The sequence below is a fragment of the Lygodium microphyllum genome, chromosome 13 (genome assembly GCF_053477565.2).
Source record: "Lygodium microphyllum isolate KBCC chromosome 13, Lygodium_microphyllum_v1.1.10, whole genome shotgun sequence".
Lineage (NCBI taxonomy): Eukaryota > Viridiplantae > Streptophyta > Polypodiopsida > Schizaeales > Lygodiaceae > Lygodium > Lygodium microphyllum.
In genome coordinates this window covers 129,674,153-129,688,574 of record NC_141147.1, presented here as the reverse complement: position 1 = coordinate 129,688,574, position 14,422 = coordinate 129,674,153, and the positions used below count along the sequence as shown (strand labels likewise).

General features: G+C 41.7%; 1 protein-coding gene across 5 annotated transcripts in view; it reads right to left on the bottom strand.

Moving 5' to 3' along the window:
* LOC148027203 (uncharacterized) overlaps positions 1-9,639 on the bottom strand; it is a 33,492-nt gene extending 23,853 nt beyond the window's left edge. The window contains exons 1-4 of one of the 5 annotated variants that reach the window (XR_015692942.1): positions 9,410-9,639; positions 8,954-9,073; positions 8,575-8,691; positions 8,301-8,484 (exon numbers count right to left, since the gene is read on the bottom strand). Coding sequence is in view for 3 of the 5 variants with exons in the window: in XM_087691740.1 (XP_087547866.1) it covers positions 8,351-8,484; positions 8,575-8,691; positions 8,954-9,073; positions 9,410-9,569 (531 nt within the window). In the remaining 2 variants the exon portion in view is untranslated. Of the gene's footprint in view, positions 1-8,144; positions 8,485-8,574; positions 8,841-8,953; positions 9,074-9,409 lie in introns of those variants that run through there. The other 4 variants (XR_015692943.1, XM_087691740.1, XM_087691742.1 and 1 more) reach the window with 4 other exon arrangements.
* Positions 9,640-14,422: the final 4,783 nt, after the last annotated feature.

The following is a 14,422-nucleotide window of genomic DNA, read 5'->3' as shown; positions in this document are numbered from 1 at the left end:
TGGCAACCATTAGAGCTGTTCTTGCCTTGGCTGGCCATAGGAGATGGCCTGTTTACCAGTTGGATGTGAAGTCGGCCTTCCTCAATGGTGATTTGAAGGAGGAGATCTATGTTGAGCAACCTCCTGGTTGTGGATCTTCAAATGGGAAAGTCTACAGGTTGAAGAAGGCCTTGTATGGCCTCAAGCAGGCTCCGTGCGCATGGAATGAGAAGATTGATTCGTTCCTCCAGTTTCAGTTGGGATATCGGCGTTCCAAGGCCGATCCGCAGTTTTATGTTCACACTTCCGAGGATGGTTGTGTGCTTTTTGTATTATATGTTGTGTCAGAGTGCAGCGATGCGGAAGTGTAGGACTGAGAGAGAGAGAACGCAGAGAGAAGAGAGAGAAAGAGACAGTGGAAGATGAAGATCTGCTGTATAAAGTGTGCTGAATACAAAGATATGCAGATATATACACGGGCGCAGTGCGCTGGACTGCGTGTCTCCACCTCGACGATGCAACCTGCTGTTCACCTCAAAGTCCGCTGCAGTCTGCACTGTCTCCTGTCTGAAATCTGCGAACAGAGACGGAATCTGCGCGTGTCACCGGTCTGTAATCTGTGAGCAGAGAAGTGTAGGAGACTGCTGAAGATGTCGGCTATTTATAGCCAGAATCTGCCAAAAAATAGGGCGCCAGAAATACCCTGTCGGCAGCCGACTGCCTGCACAGGTCGGACTGCCACGTGGCAGTCCGACTGTGCAGTCCGACTGCACACTGTCTGACTGGTCCTGCCTGACCTGCCTGCCTGCTGGCTGTGATCTCTAACAGGATCTGATACAAGAGGAGAGACATCGGACTACCATGAGGTCCATAGACCGTATGAGATTACACGAGCTGAGTACGATCTTATCCTTATGCATCAGGTTCAACAACTACTAGAAGGTAGACCTTTGTTATCCCCTTTAGATGCAATGCACAAATCTACTAATTCTGTAGGAAGAATGGATACTCTGTGGGACAAGCCATTCCATTGGAGATACTAGCACAGAGTACAAGCCTCTACTTTCTACCCCTTTTTCAAGTCCCTACTTCTTTGCAAGACTTTGGTGATACTCAAAAGGGAGAAGGAATTGTTCAATCAATCCACACTAGTATAAGTTCCGAAGAGAACCAACATCATTATGTAAATGCAAGAAGTGGTGCTTATAAGAAACAATCTGTAAATCCTTCTATAACTTTTCCTTCTGCTCTTCCTTCAATTTTTACTTCTCAAGGTCAATTCAAAGTAGGTGAAACATCTCATTTCTCATTTCCATCTTCATCCACGTTTCAATTTCAAAGGTTAATTTCAAATAATCAATTTAATGAATCCACTCACATATCATCACCTCAATTAAATTTCCCACCCATCACACCCACTTTTTCCACTACATTATCATTCACATTTTCTATGCATACAACACACTAGAGGGTTCTTCAAATATATAAACATATCCTTTAGAACCTTTTCATTTCCAAGTGATGCAGATGCACCAATGGGGGAGGCTCAACCTCTACCTTACATGCTTTCCGGCTTTAGTGTGGGATACCCTCCCAAGCTTTCCTAAGTATGGATCAATTAGTACCACATTTTGCCAGATGGCTTTACCTAATAGACCAAGACATGTTATGTTCTAGTGCCTCGAGCAAGGCTATTGAGTCCCAGTGCCTCCTCACACAGCGCCTTTTGGACCATCACAACCTATTCCTACCTACCCATCTCCCTCTCTTTACTATCCACCTTATCCCACTTACCCAACACCTCATAGTTCTTCCTCCTTGTCAATCAAGCATGCATTCACTCACAAGACTCGTTTTAATGGGTCTAACTACACTACTTGGTCAAACCTAATGAGGCTTGTCCTAGACTCTCAAAACTTGTAGGACATTGTACAAGAGCTCAAACCCCAAGCAAACCCTCATCTTGTTCCATATGGGGTTGTCCATTCTTGGAAAGCTAGAAATGCATCTACCATTGTTGAGTTGATGCAAGGATTACTCCCAGTGTTTCATTCACAATTATAGCACTTTAACCTTGCATTTGAGCAGTGAGAACACTTGACACACCGCTACGTGGCTCGGGATAGAACCCCTCCTATAAATCTTGACCATGAGCTCCAAGAGTTTAGAATCACAAACCACAATGTCCTCTAGGTCAAGCTGGCTGAATATTGACACTTAGTCACCGAGTTCTTCACCACAGGGACTTCTAAGTCCCTTGATCACCGAGTCACATTGTTCTTGAACAAGCTACCAACGAAATACTTCAATTTCATTCAGCAAGTGATTTCACAGCCAAGTATGGCAATGTCCTATGATTTTGAGTGTCACTACTGCGTTACACTCAGTTGTTCAATCAATTCCATTGCACATTCTCCTTAGAGGGGGCTCCTACCACCACCTCTTAAGAGGGAGTAGCAAGGGCAAGGGCAAGGCAAGAAGATATAAAACCAAAAACAAAACCGATCAAGTGAATCACAAGGAAACACCCAATCTACTCTCAAATCCAGGTGGCAAAATGTACCTTTAAAAAATAGGTATTGCCAATATTGTCCAAAGGCTAGCCGTTTTGACAAGGAGTGTCGATCAAAGGTAAGAGGCACCCAACCAAAATCCAAGACTCAAACCCTCACCCTCAACCAGGTAACCCCTAGCAAGGGAGGCAAGGTGGTGGCAACCAAAATCAAGAGCAACGAACAACCCAAATCCACATTACCATCAGCCAGTCATCACAACCAATTTCCTTCTCAACTCCAAATACTAGAGCCACCCATCACATGACCCCCATCCAAGACATTTTTGTTTCCTGGACCCTTATAAGTTATAGTCGAGAATATCCAATATGAAAACCACTCTTCGTCAAGATCCATGGTCTACATCGTGTTACATTTGATGCTAATGAGGGCCAAGATCTTGCTTCACTAGACAATGTGTATATGTCCCCAAGCTTGGGGTGGACCTCTTATCTATTCGGTAGCTTTGCCAATTGGGGCGAGCAATCTTCTTTACTACGACCACAATCTTACAGCCTAGTGGCCTCTATATGATGACTCCATTCCTTGCCGCCAAGCCAACTATCAAGAACTCTAGGTTCCACCATTCATGGGCTTTATCCACCACATGGGAACCTACAAAAAATGAGTATCTCTAGTATTTATGCTTTGGACATCTTGGGTATGACTCTTTGCAAGTTCTCATGCCATTAGGTGGTTGAGGGCCTTCCACGCTTTAAACTATATAAGAATGTCTATAGAGCCTGTCAGCTTGGGAAGTAACATTGCATGCCATTCCGCCAACAAACCACACATAGAGCTAAGAAACCCCTTGATCTTTATGAGCTAACATCCACTAATGCCCTTAATGGCATGTTGTACGATGACTATTCTAGATATATATGTGAGTGTATTTCTAAAGTGCAAATCCAATGCCTTCACATACTTCTCTACATGGATGCGTCTTGTACAAAGTCAAACTAGTAATCATATCAAAACCATAAAGAGTGATAACGGTGGTAAGCTTTTGTCCCATGAGTTTTTTGAGTTCTTACATGAGCACAACATCTCTCATTAGCTCACCTCTACCAACTCCCCCTCTCAAAATGGAGTCATAGAGTGTAGAAACCGGACAATGATAAATATGATATACTCTATGCTGTCCGCAGCAAAGCTCCCTGCACATCTATAGACTAAGGCTATTAACACATCACTGTACATCCTCCACTGATATTTGATTGTATGTCCCTCAAAAAAACCCCTTCAAGGCATTATTTGACACTCAACCTCTCATCTCCCACTTCAAAGTCTTTGGAGTGTCTGTGCCTACATGCACACTCCTAATAATAAGATAGGAAAGCTCAATCCCCGAGCTAATTGAGCTAATCTCTCGTTTTTTTGTACATTGCTCCTCCAAGGCCATAGCCTATTGCTTGTTCAATCCTTGAACAAGGTGATTAGCCGAAGAGCCCACTATATTGGCCTTAAAGCTGATTCCTTAGCCTACTTCATCAAAGATGGTGTCATCTGATTTGCATGTCTAAGCTCGATCTACTATCCACTTTTGACCCACCTATAGAGTCTTCCGTATCCAAGCCTCCTAGAAACCTATGACCTTACCAATACCAGCAAACCATGTGAGATCCACGGATACTTCCACGAAATTCCATCCCAAAGGGCTTGAGAGGATCTGACCAACTTGCACCTACATCCATGTTTGCATCTATTTTTATGGCAAATTACATAACCCATTCTAAGCTAGAGAGTTGGCAAGAGACTCTAAAGCATCCCCGCCATGGAAAAGGAGCTTGAGAGCATCAATTGAAACAAAACTGAACCTCGGTGGATCATCTAGGCCACAAGAAGGCATTGGAACTAAGTGGATCTTTAGGACTAAAATGAAAGCTATTGAAACATTGGATGAATACAAGGCTCACTTTATAATGCAAGGTTTTCAACAAAAGCATGGCATTGATTATGAGAAAACCTTCACACCCATAACAAAGTTGTCATCAATCCACCTTTTAGTCACACTAGTTGTACACTAAGGTTGGCACATCTATCAAATGGACATCAAAAGCGCCTTTTTGAATGGCTATCTAGAGGAGGAAGTTTATGTGGAGGAGCCTCCCAGATTTTCTCTTGTGGACCATAAAGATATGGACTTTCATTTACAAAAAGCCTTTACAGACTGAAGCAAGCACTACAATCTTGGTTCTATAAGATGGACGCGTTCCTTTGAACTCATGGCTTCTATTCTACCACTTATGACTTAAACTTATACATATGATCTAAAGGGAGTAAGCTATAGCTTAATGGTATGTTGATTACTTACTCCATAACAAGCTCAAATTCTACTATTGTTGTAGATGTTAAGACCCAACTTAGTTCTACACTTGAGATGACTAACCTCTATCAAATGTCCTATTTTTTGGGGATGGAGATAGCTAGATCTAGGGCTTCCATTTTTGTCTCTCAGCAGAAGTATATACTTCAGATAGCTAAACAATTTTACACTAATCAAACACAAACTATCGCCATGTTTGTAGATCTCAATATCAAACTAACAAAGGATTCCCATGGTAAACCCTTCGATGAGCACACACATAGATCTACCGTAGGAAACTACTCTTATCATCATACTCAATATCCTTGATTAGTTAGCATTTCAATGCATTTAAAATATCACATTGGACTACTTGTTTGCATGTATCAAGATATGTTCGATACCTATTCTTATGGACTCACTTATGGTCACGGTTTAGATTTGCAAAGTTTTCACTAGGTAAGAGATCCGATCACCCTACATTCCCAAGGTGGCTATATCTACTCTTTAGGCACTGCTCCCAAAGTAAAAACCCTAAAACGGGAAGTGGTTCAAGAGAGTTCAATGGAAACCCTAAAACGGGAAGCGGTTCGAGAGACTTCAGTGGAAACCCTAATTTTTGGGGCACCCTTCCACATCTATAAATAGATAAGTTGCCCCCATTCAGTCTTATTCCGTTTGTGCACGTTTCTCACTCCACGTGCAGATTTCAGCCATCAGCATCCTCCCACGTGGCTATCCAACCCTCGAGGCTGCTGCCACTCCATCTGTGTTTGCTCCTGTTGTCGGCGCCTTCATCCATGCTGACGTCAGCTGTTGGTGACATCATCATCTGTTGCGATCTGATCATCCAGTCATCGCCAAACACATCAGACATTGTTTCAGCCTGCTGTTTTCAGCAGATTGTGCACACTTTCCAACCTCTGATCGGTGGTACACTGCTGCGTTTACCACTTTCCAACCTCCAAACTACTGCATTTTGGTGACCAGCCTGCTGCCATTCACTATTCAGCACTCCTACACTTCGACTGGTGGTCACAGACTTGGGATGCGTCTCCGGTGGACATCACACTCCGACATTGCTCTACCCTTGAGCACATTGTACACTCTTACACTCATTAACAGCATTCATTCACTTCAAAGTTGTGTTCTCTCTCTCCCTTCTTCTGTTTGTGTTTGAGTTTTGAGTTTTGCGTTTAGGGTTTGAGTTTTGCCCTCTATGTCTGTGTTTGTCTCTTTGTGTTTCTGTCGTGGTCGTACACTCTGTGTGTCCTCAGTGCAAACCCTAGCAGTTTTTTTCACACCCATTTCATAATCAAGCCAAATGCAAGAGACAATAGCTGCTTCCACTACTAAGGCAAAGTATCAAGCACTCTTCCATGGCACCACAGAGAATGTATACTTGAGGAGCTTGCTGGTGGCATTTCATTTTCCATGTGCAAGCCCGATCATCATGTTATGTGACAACCAAAGTGCTATCATACTAGCTAATAGCACCATCATTAAATCCGTCGACAAGGCACGTTGACATGCATTATCACTTCACCAAAGAACATGTTGAGCTAGGCACCATCCGATTAGAGTTTGTGCCATTGTCAAATAATTTTGCAAATATCCTAACCAAGCTGGTCAACCGACGGATTCAACAGTATCTTCTACCACAAATTAGCATGGTGCTTCCTCTCCTACTTCAACTTGATAGCAAGAGGGGGTTCCCTCTGGCTTTGTCTTCTACTTTTGAGAGGGGACAGTCTTATTCTCTTGGTGGTGGCAAGATTTTGATTCTAGGTTGCTTCATTGACATTATTATTTTTTTGCATTGTTGTAGCATCCTCTGCATCAACAAGATAAACTATGACTGTAAAGGTGCTCTTGGGTAAGTGAACAAGAGGATACTATCCAAGTGACACCATTGCATAGCATTTTGCATGAGCGTGATATTTTGCATTGCCTTTTGCATTATCCCATGCATTGGCATTCTATTCTTATAAGCATGCATCTATGCGCATTTATCTCTTCTCTATAAAATAGCGGTCAACTCTGGATCCACCATATTCCATAGCCTTCTATCTCCCTTGCTTTTCTCCCCACATATTCACCATAGCATCCTTCATCATCGACACCCACAGGTGGTCAAGATAGCTTGTCCATTTTATGATATGTTGGTCTAACCCTACATTTTATTCTCCTCTAAGGATACAAATTACTCAATAGGATAAAAACCATGATTTAAAATACTTCCAAAAAAAAAAGTTCAATGTGGTTCTATCCGCCTTTGCAAGACTTGGTAGACCACTATATGGCCGATGAGCACCCTTTGTCCGATGCCTTGGTCTCTCTAGGGTGATCACTTGGTTCCCTTGGTAAGATAACCATCGCCTCTACAGTCTTGATAGGTCACTAGGCAGTCAATGAGCTTCCTTTGCCCAATGTCCTAGCTACATTGACTTTGGGCCTAAGAGGGGGAGTTGAGCTTAAAAATCCACTCCTCTTGTTGCTACAATTTGCAGCTTGCTAGAGTAGAGTGTTGAAGAATGGCTGAATACATTTGAATCCAAGTACTCACTACATGTGATTTGATGTACGACTCCTACCATAGAACCGCTCCATCTTGAAGTTTACTAAACATGAAAAATCTTGAATCCCTCCATATGCCACACCAATATAAGACACTATTCGCCTCCTTTACCCAAGTGTAGACAAGCTTCCCGTCTTGCTTGCCATTGAACTTCACAATGATTATTTTCTTTGCCATTGTTGCTTTTTCCTTCTCGACAAGAGAGATGGAAAGACAAGAATAGGCATAGAAGGTGGACCAAGACACTCAAGGCGGTCCAAGGCACACCATGGAGAAAGATTGAAGTATTTAAAACGTAAGGAGTAGGTTAGTGCTCCCATCCAACATGTTTTGATTTTCCATGTGAACTTCATGGTAGGGATAGTTGAACTTTGCTAGCCCTCTTATTGCTAGCTCATGGGGTGTTGCACCACAAGCCGCCATACTAAACTCTTCATTTACTAAATTTGGAATTGGTAACCGCTCCAACCGTTGCTCCATATCACCCCATATCGACAACCCCTCCTCAAAGCCAAGAAACCATCAAACAAGAAGTCATCTCTCTTTCAAGAACAGTGAGCTCTTGGCAAAGTAATACCACTCCAAGTGCATCGTCTTTGCTGCCCTCGTGCTTCCCCCACTTGCATCACAAGGTTCATGTACAAAGCATCCATGGTCAAAAAAAGAAAACCCCTATAACCTGCTATAGAGAAGAAGCAAAAATTTTGACATCATTTGAATCACTTGCCCTTTGCCTATTGTAGAGAGTTGGCTTTAATACCAACTATAAGAACTTCTATTGCACAACTCAAGAAGATGAGAGAATCCGAGAAGGCAAAAGAAATTGACAAATCCATATTACAGCAGTTAATGAAGATTTGTATAAGTATCAACTCAAAGAGCCCACCTCATTCTCCGATCTAAAATAGCTCTTCTCTGCCACATGCCTATCGTCAATCAATCCATCAACCGTGCTCCGCAACAAACACTCCGGATTGCTGATCTCATGGACACTCTAGTTTGTCGGCTAGATCTCTCTTCACTACTCCTCGCAGTTGGCATGAATAGAAGGTGAAGTAGAAAATGTGTTGCTGATCACATACCACATCATAATTTTGACTGTCAACAAACTTCTTATTTCAGCTTCCATTAAAAAAAAAACTGTGCCATTTCAACACAACCTGCTACCCAACCCTGCATGTCCTCGCCATGACCTGCCTCACTATGTTTCATTGGCATTACACATGCAATCTGCTTCTTGTGTGATCCTTTTTCCCCCCGCCTGTTCCATCCTCTGCCTGGTGTATAAGCATGTATGAGGCCAGTGCCCGAGTGTAGTACAATAGGGAAATCCTTTTCAAAGGTGTTCAAACAAATGAGAATTGATGGTGAATGCCAAGTTTGATTTCTTTATACAAAAATTTGCAGAGAACATCCTTTGACCTAACTGCAATGTCAGATTGTTAGGCATTACTTTTTGTCCAAAGAAAGGACATTTTCAGTATTTGACATAAAACCCATTTGTCCCGACTAATGCAGATGTTAAAAACAAATACACACCTATTCCTTGTCTTCGAAATGGAGCAAGTACCCCCAATGTATAAATATACAAGCGTTTGCCACCAAATGTTCTCTCAAGACGGCAGGTGATAGATCCAGCACATGTCTGCTCACAGTATGCTGCAAAATGAGAGACAAAGACCTAAATATGGCGATGATTCATGGATTTCAGATAGCCATAGTCCCTAAATATTGAAGGAGCCATCATTTAAAAGCACGACTTCTCAAAACCTACAGCCAGCACACTGGTATGATCATGACTGAGATTTTAAGCGCTCGGTTATCGTGACATGCAATGGCCACTGTTCAATCTGACATTAGGAGATGCGTAGTCTACATATGCTATTCAAGCTGGTATTAACAAATGTAAAGTCTACATATACAAGAAACCTGATTGTAAACAGCAACAATGACACAAAAGTTGCAGAAATGCAACGGAGATCAATCTTTCCATACCTAGCTTGGAGAAATCCCCGGAGGCTAAAACTGCAGCATAATAGGTCTGCGGATAATTGAGAGGAAAGAGGACTGTGTTAAGCCTCTTGAGTTGGCTTATATTGTCGTCCGTGACGTTTAGCAAGGAGATAGGCGGGTCATCATGCGCCATCCTTCTCATACGACTCTTAACTCTCCCAGTTCTTCAAGTGAGACTCGCCCTTCGCGCCATCTCTCTCTCTCTCTCTCTCTCTCTCTCTCTCTCTCTCTTCATTTATTTATATTTTTATATTTGTTTTTGTTTTCCACATATTCTTATTGTCTTAGAAATTTATTAATATTTATTATTATTTTAATAATAATAATAATAATAACTAGCATTCTTTATGCATGAAATGAATGCTAGGCTGCTTTGCGCCAGCATGTGAAGTTGTCATGAAGCAAAGTTATAAGAGAAACTTCTCTCTCTATATACTTTCTTCCTTTGTTCTCTCTTCTTCTTTGGTCTTTTTTCTCTCTCCTCTCTTTTTTGTTATCCCCCTTTTGCCTCTCTCCTATTTTCTCTTATTCTTCCTCTTCTTGCATGATGTATGATCTTGCAGGCAATCCCCCTTTTGTCTCTCTCATATTTTCTCTTATTCTTCCTCTTCTTGCATGATGCATGATCTTCACCTGATCCCCCCTTTTGTCTCTCTCCTATTTTATCTTATTTTTCCTCTTATTGCATGATGTATGATCTTGCAGGCAATAACAAAAAAGAGAGGAGAGAGAAAAAAGACCAAAGAAGAAGAGAGAACAAAGGAAGAAAGTATATATAGAGAGAAGTTTCTCTTATAATGTTGCATGCAAGATCATGCATCATGCCCACCCTTGGGCTTGCTTATAACATGCATCCATGATGGCTCTAAAGCAATTAATAGGCTCTCTCTCTCTCTCTCTCTCTCTCTCTCTCGTGATGGCTCTAAAACAATCAATAAGCATGATCTCACCTCCATTTTGATTCGATACTCCCATACTTAGCATCATTCATTCACCTTCACGTGGTGGCCACCTATCGTTATCACTTTATTCTTTATTCTTACTATGACAATAGAATAAGGGAAGGTAGGTCACACATTGTAATCATTGGAGTTCCCACATATAGTCTTGCTCTCTCTTCTTGCTTTAACCTCCGTAGCTCTTGCTTCTTGCTTCTTGATTCTGCTCTTGTGCTCTCGTTCTTACTCACCCTTTCCATCTTTCAACCATTATTAGAGTGGGCATTTGAGGAGCTTCACCAACATTCATTTCAACATGGGAAAAGAGCTTTATTTGCAACTTCCATAGTAATCCCACCTTCATCCATTTGAGATATAGCAAACTTCTCGATCATCTCAACTTATTCTAACATGTTATAAGGTCCTCCAGGACCTCCCAAGCATTGCAAGTGATCATGAACTCTGTAGCAATCATCAGCCCTTCCAAGATAGCTCACATAGTTTGTGCCTATTGTCTAGGCTTATTTGCTCTAGTTTCCCAGCTCAACCCTTGTTAGGCATTGGCAAACCTTGACACTTGCTCTACAGTAGCCACGCTTGATTTTGAGAATCATTTGAAGTGACTAAAGTTAGCCATTGAATCACAAATCAGAGCATACTATTGTTCACGATTTGGGACAACATACATTTGATTGTTTAATGCTTCAATGATGCTTATATGAAGAGATTTTAATGCTCAGATAATGTATTGATGCTCGAGAAAGCTTTTAGGATCGATTAAGCTTGTTTAGCTTAGTATTTAGAAGATTTGTTGTTATTATACCATGCAGGCAACAAGCACATAGAGTGAATGCTTATGTATTTGATGCTTGCAGGCTCCCTACAAATATCTATTGGTTATATGGATGCTTGCCACTAATGTATATGTTTTCATTGAGCTCTGAGCTTTGATCTTTAGGTCAATTGTACACACTTTGCAATGGCTATTTACTTCAATGGTTGCTTTATTGATTTCCCACTTATTGGTTACTTATTGGAGGTATCTTGCATTCTTGGATGCTTTGAGCTTTATGTATCGAGCTTGGGTTGCTCATTGGCTATTCTAGTTTGCTTCCAGTGGGAGTACTTTGGCCTTCCATTTGCAAAGCTTAAACTCTTGAGTCAATAGGAGACTCTTACATGACCATTGGTCTATGCATACATTATCTTTATAGAGATTGATGACTATGGGTTGATTTTGATTTGATATCCAGTACTTACTCTCTAGTATGGTGTGAGGTCTGCTCTAAACAAGTCTTGTTCATTGGACATTCTAAAAAGATAAGCATCTGGTAGGTCATCAATGATTCCTTGTCTAGCTGCTTCACCTGTGGGCATGCGAGACATATGATCTGCCATAGAGTGTTGTTTGCCTTTGCATACTACCATACAAAAGCCAATTTCTAAAAGTAGAAGAAACCATCTAGCAATGCATCCTGTTGCACAAGATTTGTTCACAAGATAAAGCAATGATTGATGATCCACACATAAGGTAAAGGGTGTCGCTAGAAGATAATGTCTAAACTTCTTTATGGCAAACACCATGGCTAACACTTCCCTCTCTCTTGTGGAATAGTTCTCATGCTTAGTTCTATACCTATCATCCTATGTAAGGTTCTATGAAACTAGGAGATTATCATGTTTGTGATATTGTTGGCATTGGGGATGTTCTTTTGTAGTTTGCTATTGATACTTCATTTGTGTTGTATGATGTACACCATGTGCTAGCTTTGATAAAAAGCCTTAACTCTACAAGACTTCATGTTTTGATGCATGCGATTGTTGTTTATATGGAAGGCAAACTCATAACATGCACAAAATGTCAAGCACTATGAGCACATGTGAGCCTTTGGCTCTTGTTCATTCAAATGTTTGTGGTCCCATGCCATATCAGTCCTTGGGTGTAGCTCCACGAGGTCAAGTACCTAGCAAGGACATGGTGGCAACTATGGTGGCCAACAGAGGAGAGATGCGGCAATTGCAGTCTGGGATGGTGTTGTTAGTAGCAAGACAAAGACAAGTACAACGATGTGATGTGGAGGAGAAGTATGGGAGCCACCTGGCCACTACTAGTGGAATGTATATTACAAAGTGAGAGAAAGAGCAAGGAGAGAGAGACAGAGAGAAAAAAAGATGCAAAACTTTAGAGAAAATTAAGAATGAGAGAGTGAGAGGCGTTTAAGAATGTGTGTGTGGGGGGGGGGGGGGGGTGTAAGAAGCTGGGAATAAGGATTTAGTGTAAATAACATTGATATTATGCCATGTCACACTGACATTGGTATAAAAGGAGAGGACATGTAATTTTACACATCTTTTTGACACATTAATACAATTACAATCTTTCTCTCCCATCTTGCTCACAACTTCTATGGCTTCTCCCTCTTTCCTGTCTTTCTCTCTCCTCATCACTCTTCTTCTCTCTCTTCCTGTAGTATTTCTCTCTCTTCTGCAGTCTTCTCTCTCCTCTTTCTCTCTCCCTAGTTCTCTCTCTGACAAGTGGTATCAGAGCTTATGTCTTTGATCCTTGTGCAACACATCATTTTCATGATTTAAGATCTTGTTGGGGAGGTCACAGTCATGAAAAATTTGGTTACAATATGTTTGGCTTGGTTTGGAACCATGTTTGTTTGTGCCTAGTTAGTTGGGGTAACTAGCACAGGGAAAATCATGGTTAGAACTATGGCGACTGCATCAAACCATGCTAAAGATGGTGGACCATGAGAGTATCCAGTGGACAATGGCAGGTTCCTACCAAAAATTTGACAGCTCGTGACCCATTGTGGTCCCAAAAATGAAGGGAGATGGAATAAATGCAAGTAATTGTGGTTTGGGAATGAGTTTGGTTGGGTTACTTTTGGGAGGTAGGGTTTACCTTTGTTAACGGACTTTCTCTCTCCTGCCCAAGCTTCTTTCAACCTCCATAGCCAAAATCTCCATTCTCTCTTTGTCCCATGAGTTCTACTATCAAAATGGACCTAAGAGCTTGAGTCTTCTTGCTCCAAGCTTTCTTTAGAGTCCTCTTATGGCTCATAGGCCACTATTTCATCATATAGGACTTCAGTATAAACTGCCGCATTCTGCGCCTGCAATTCATGCTAAAGTATAATGAGGATTTCAAGAGCTCCTTGAGCTCTTATGTAGCCATGGGAGGCCAGAAAGGATAACCGTAAGGAGCTTATCCCTAAGTACTCGAGTTTTGAAAAGGCATGCATCAGACTTTTCCATTTTCAGTTTTCAGAGCATTCATACTCAAAGGGAGCTATTGATTCCTTCCTCTTTAGTAGCCTGGTTTGGATCACATATAGGTAGATTTTATGGGCCACATATAAGCAGATTTTGTGAGGCTTCATCCAGAGACTTGTAGTTTCAAATGCCAAGGGTACAGTAGATCGTGGATAAGTTCAAAGGAGTCTTCATATGGTTGACGTTCTTCCTTAGAAGACAATCCTGTCCTTGTCAAGCCATCACACATTGCAGGAAGGCCAGCGTGGCTTTTCAGAGGGTAACGGAGCCTTAGAAGACAATTCTGTCCCTGCCAAGCCAAGCAATTTGAGTGATGCGCACAATATTGGGTAGTCGAATGTACTTCCAACAGCAAACATGGAGGAGGAAACATCCGACTGCTTCTTGCAAAGCTTGGAATAGCTTGTACTGCTCTGTACTTCCAGCAGCAAACACAGAGGAGAAAACGTATCACATCCGACAGCTTCTTACAATGAAGCCTATGGTTTGGATGTGCAATTATCTGCTTCGTTTTCCAATCCGGCCTGTTCACTGTTGTTTGAATCTTCAAAATCGTTGGATGTTTCGGTGTCGCTAAATCCTCAATCCTCTTCTCAACAGATGTCAAATGCTTTTCTTGTCCGCTCACAAGTTGAGGCATGGCTCCAAGACCTGGATAATTGTGTATTGCTGACAAATACGGATCCTGTGTATTTGACAGGACAACAGACTTGGACTTCAATACCTCTGGACGTGAAACCACAGATCAACTTCATATGATCCAATTGAACGAGAG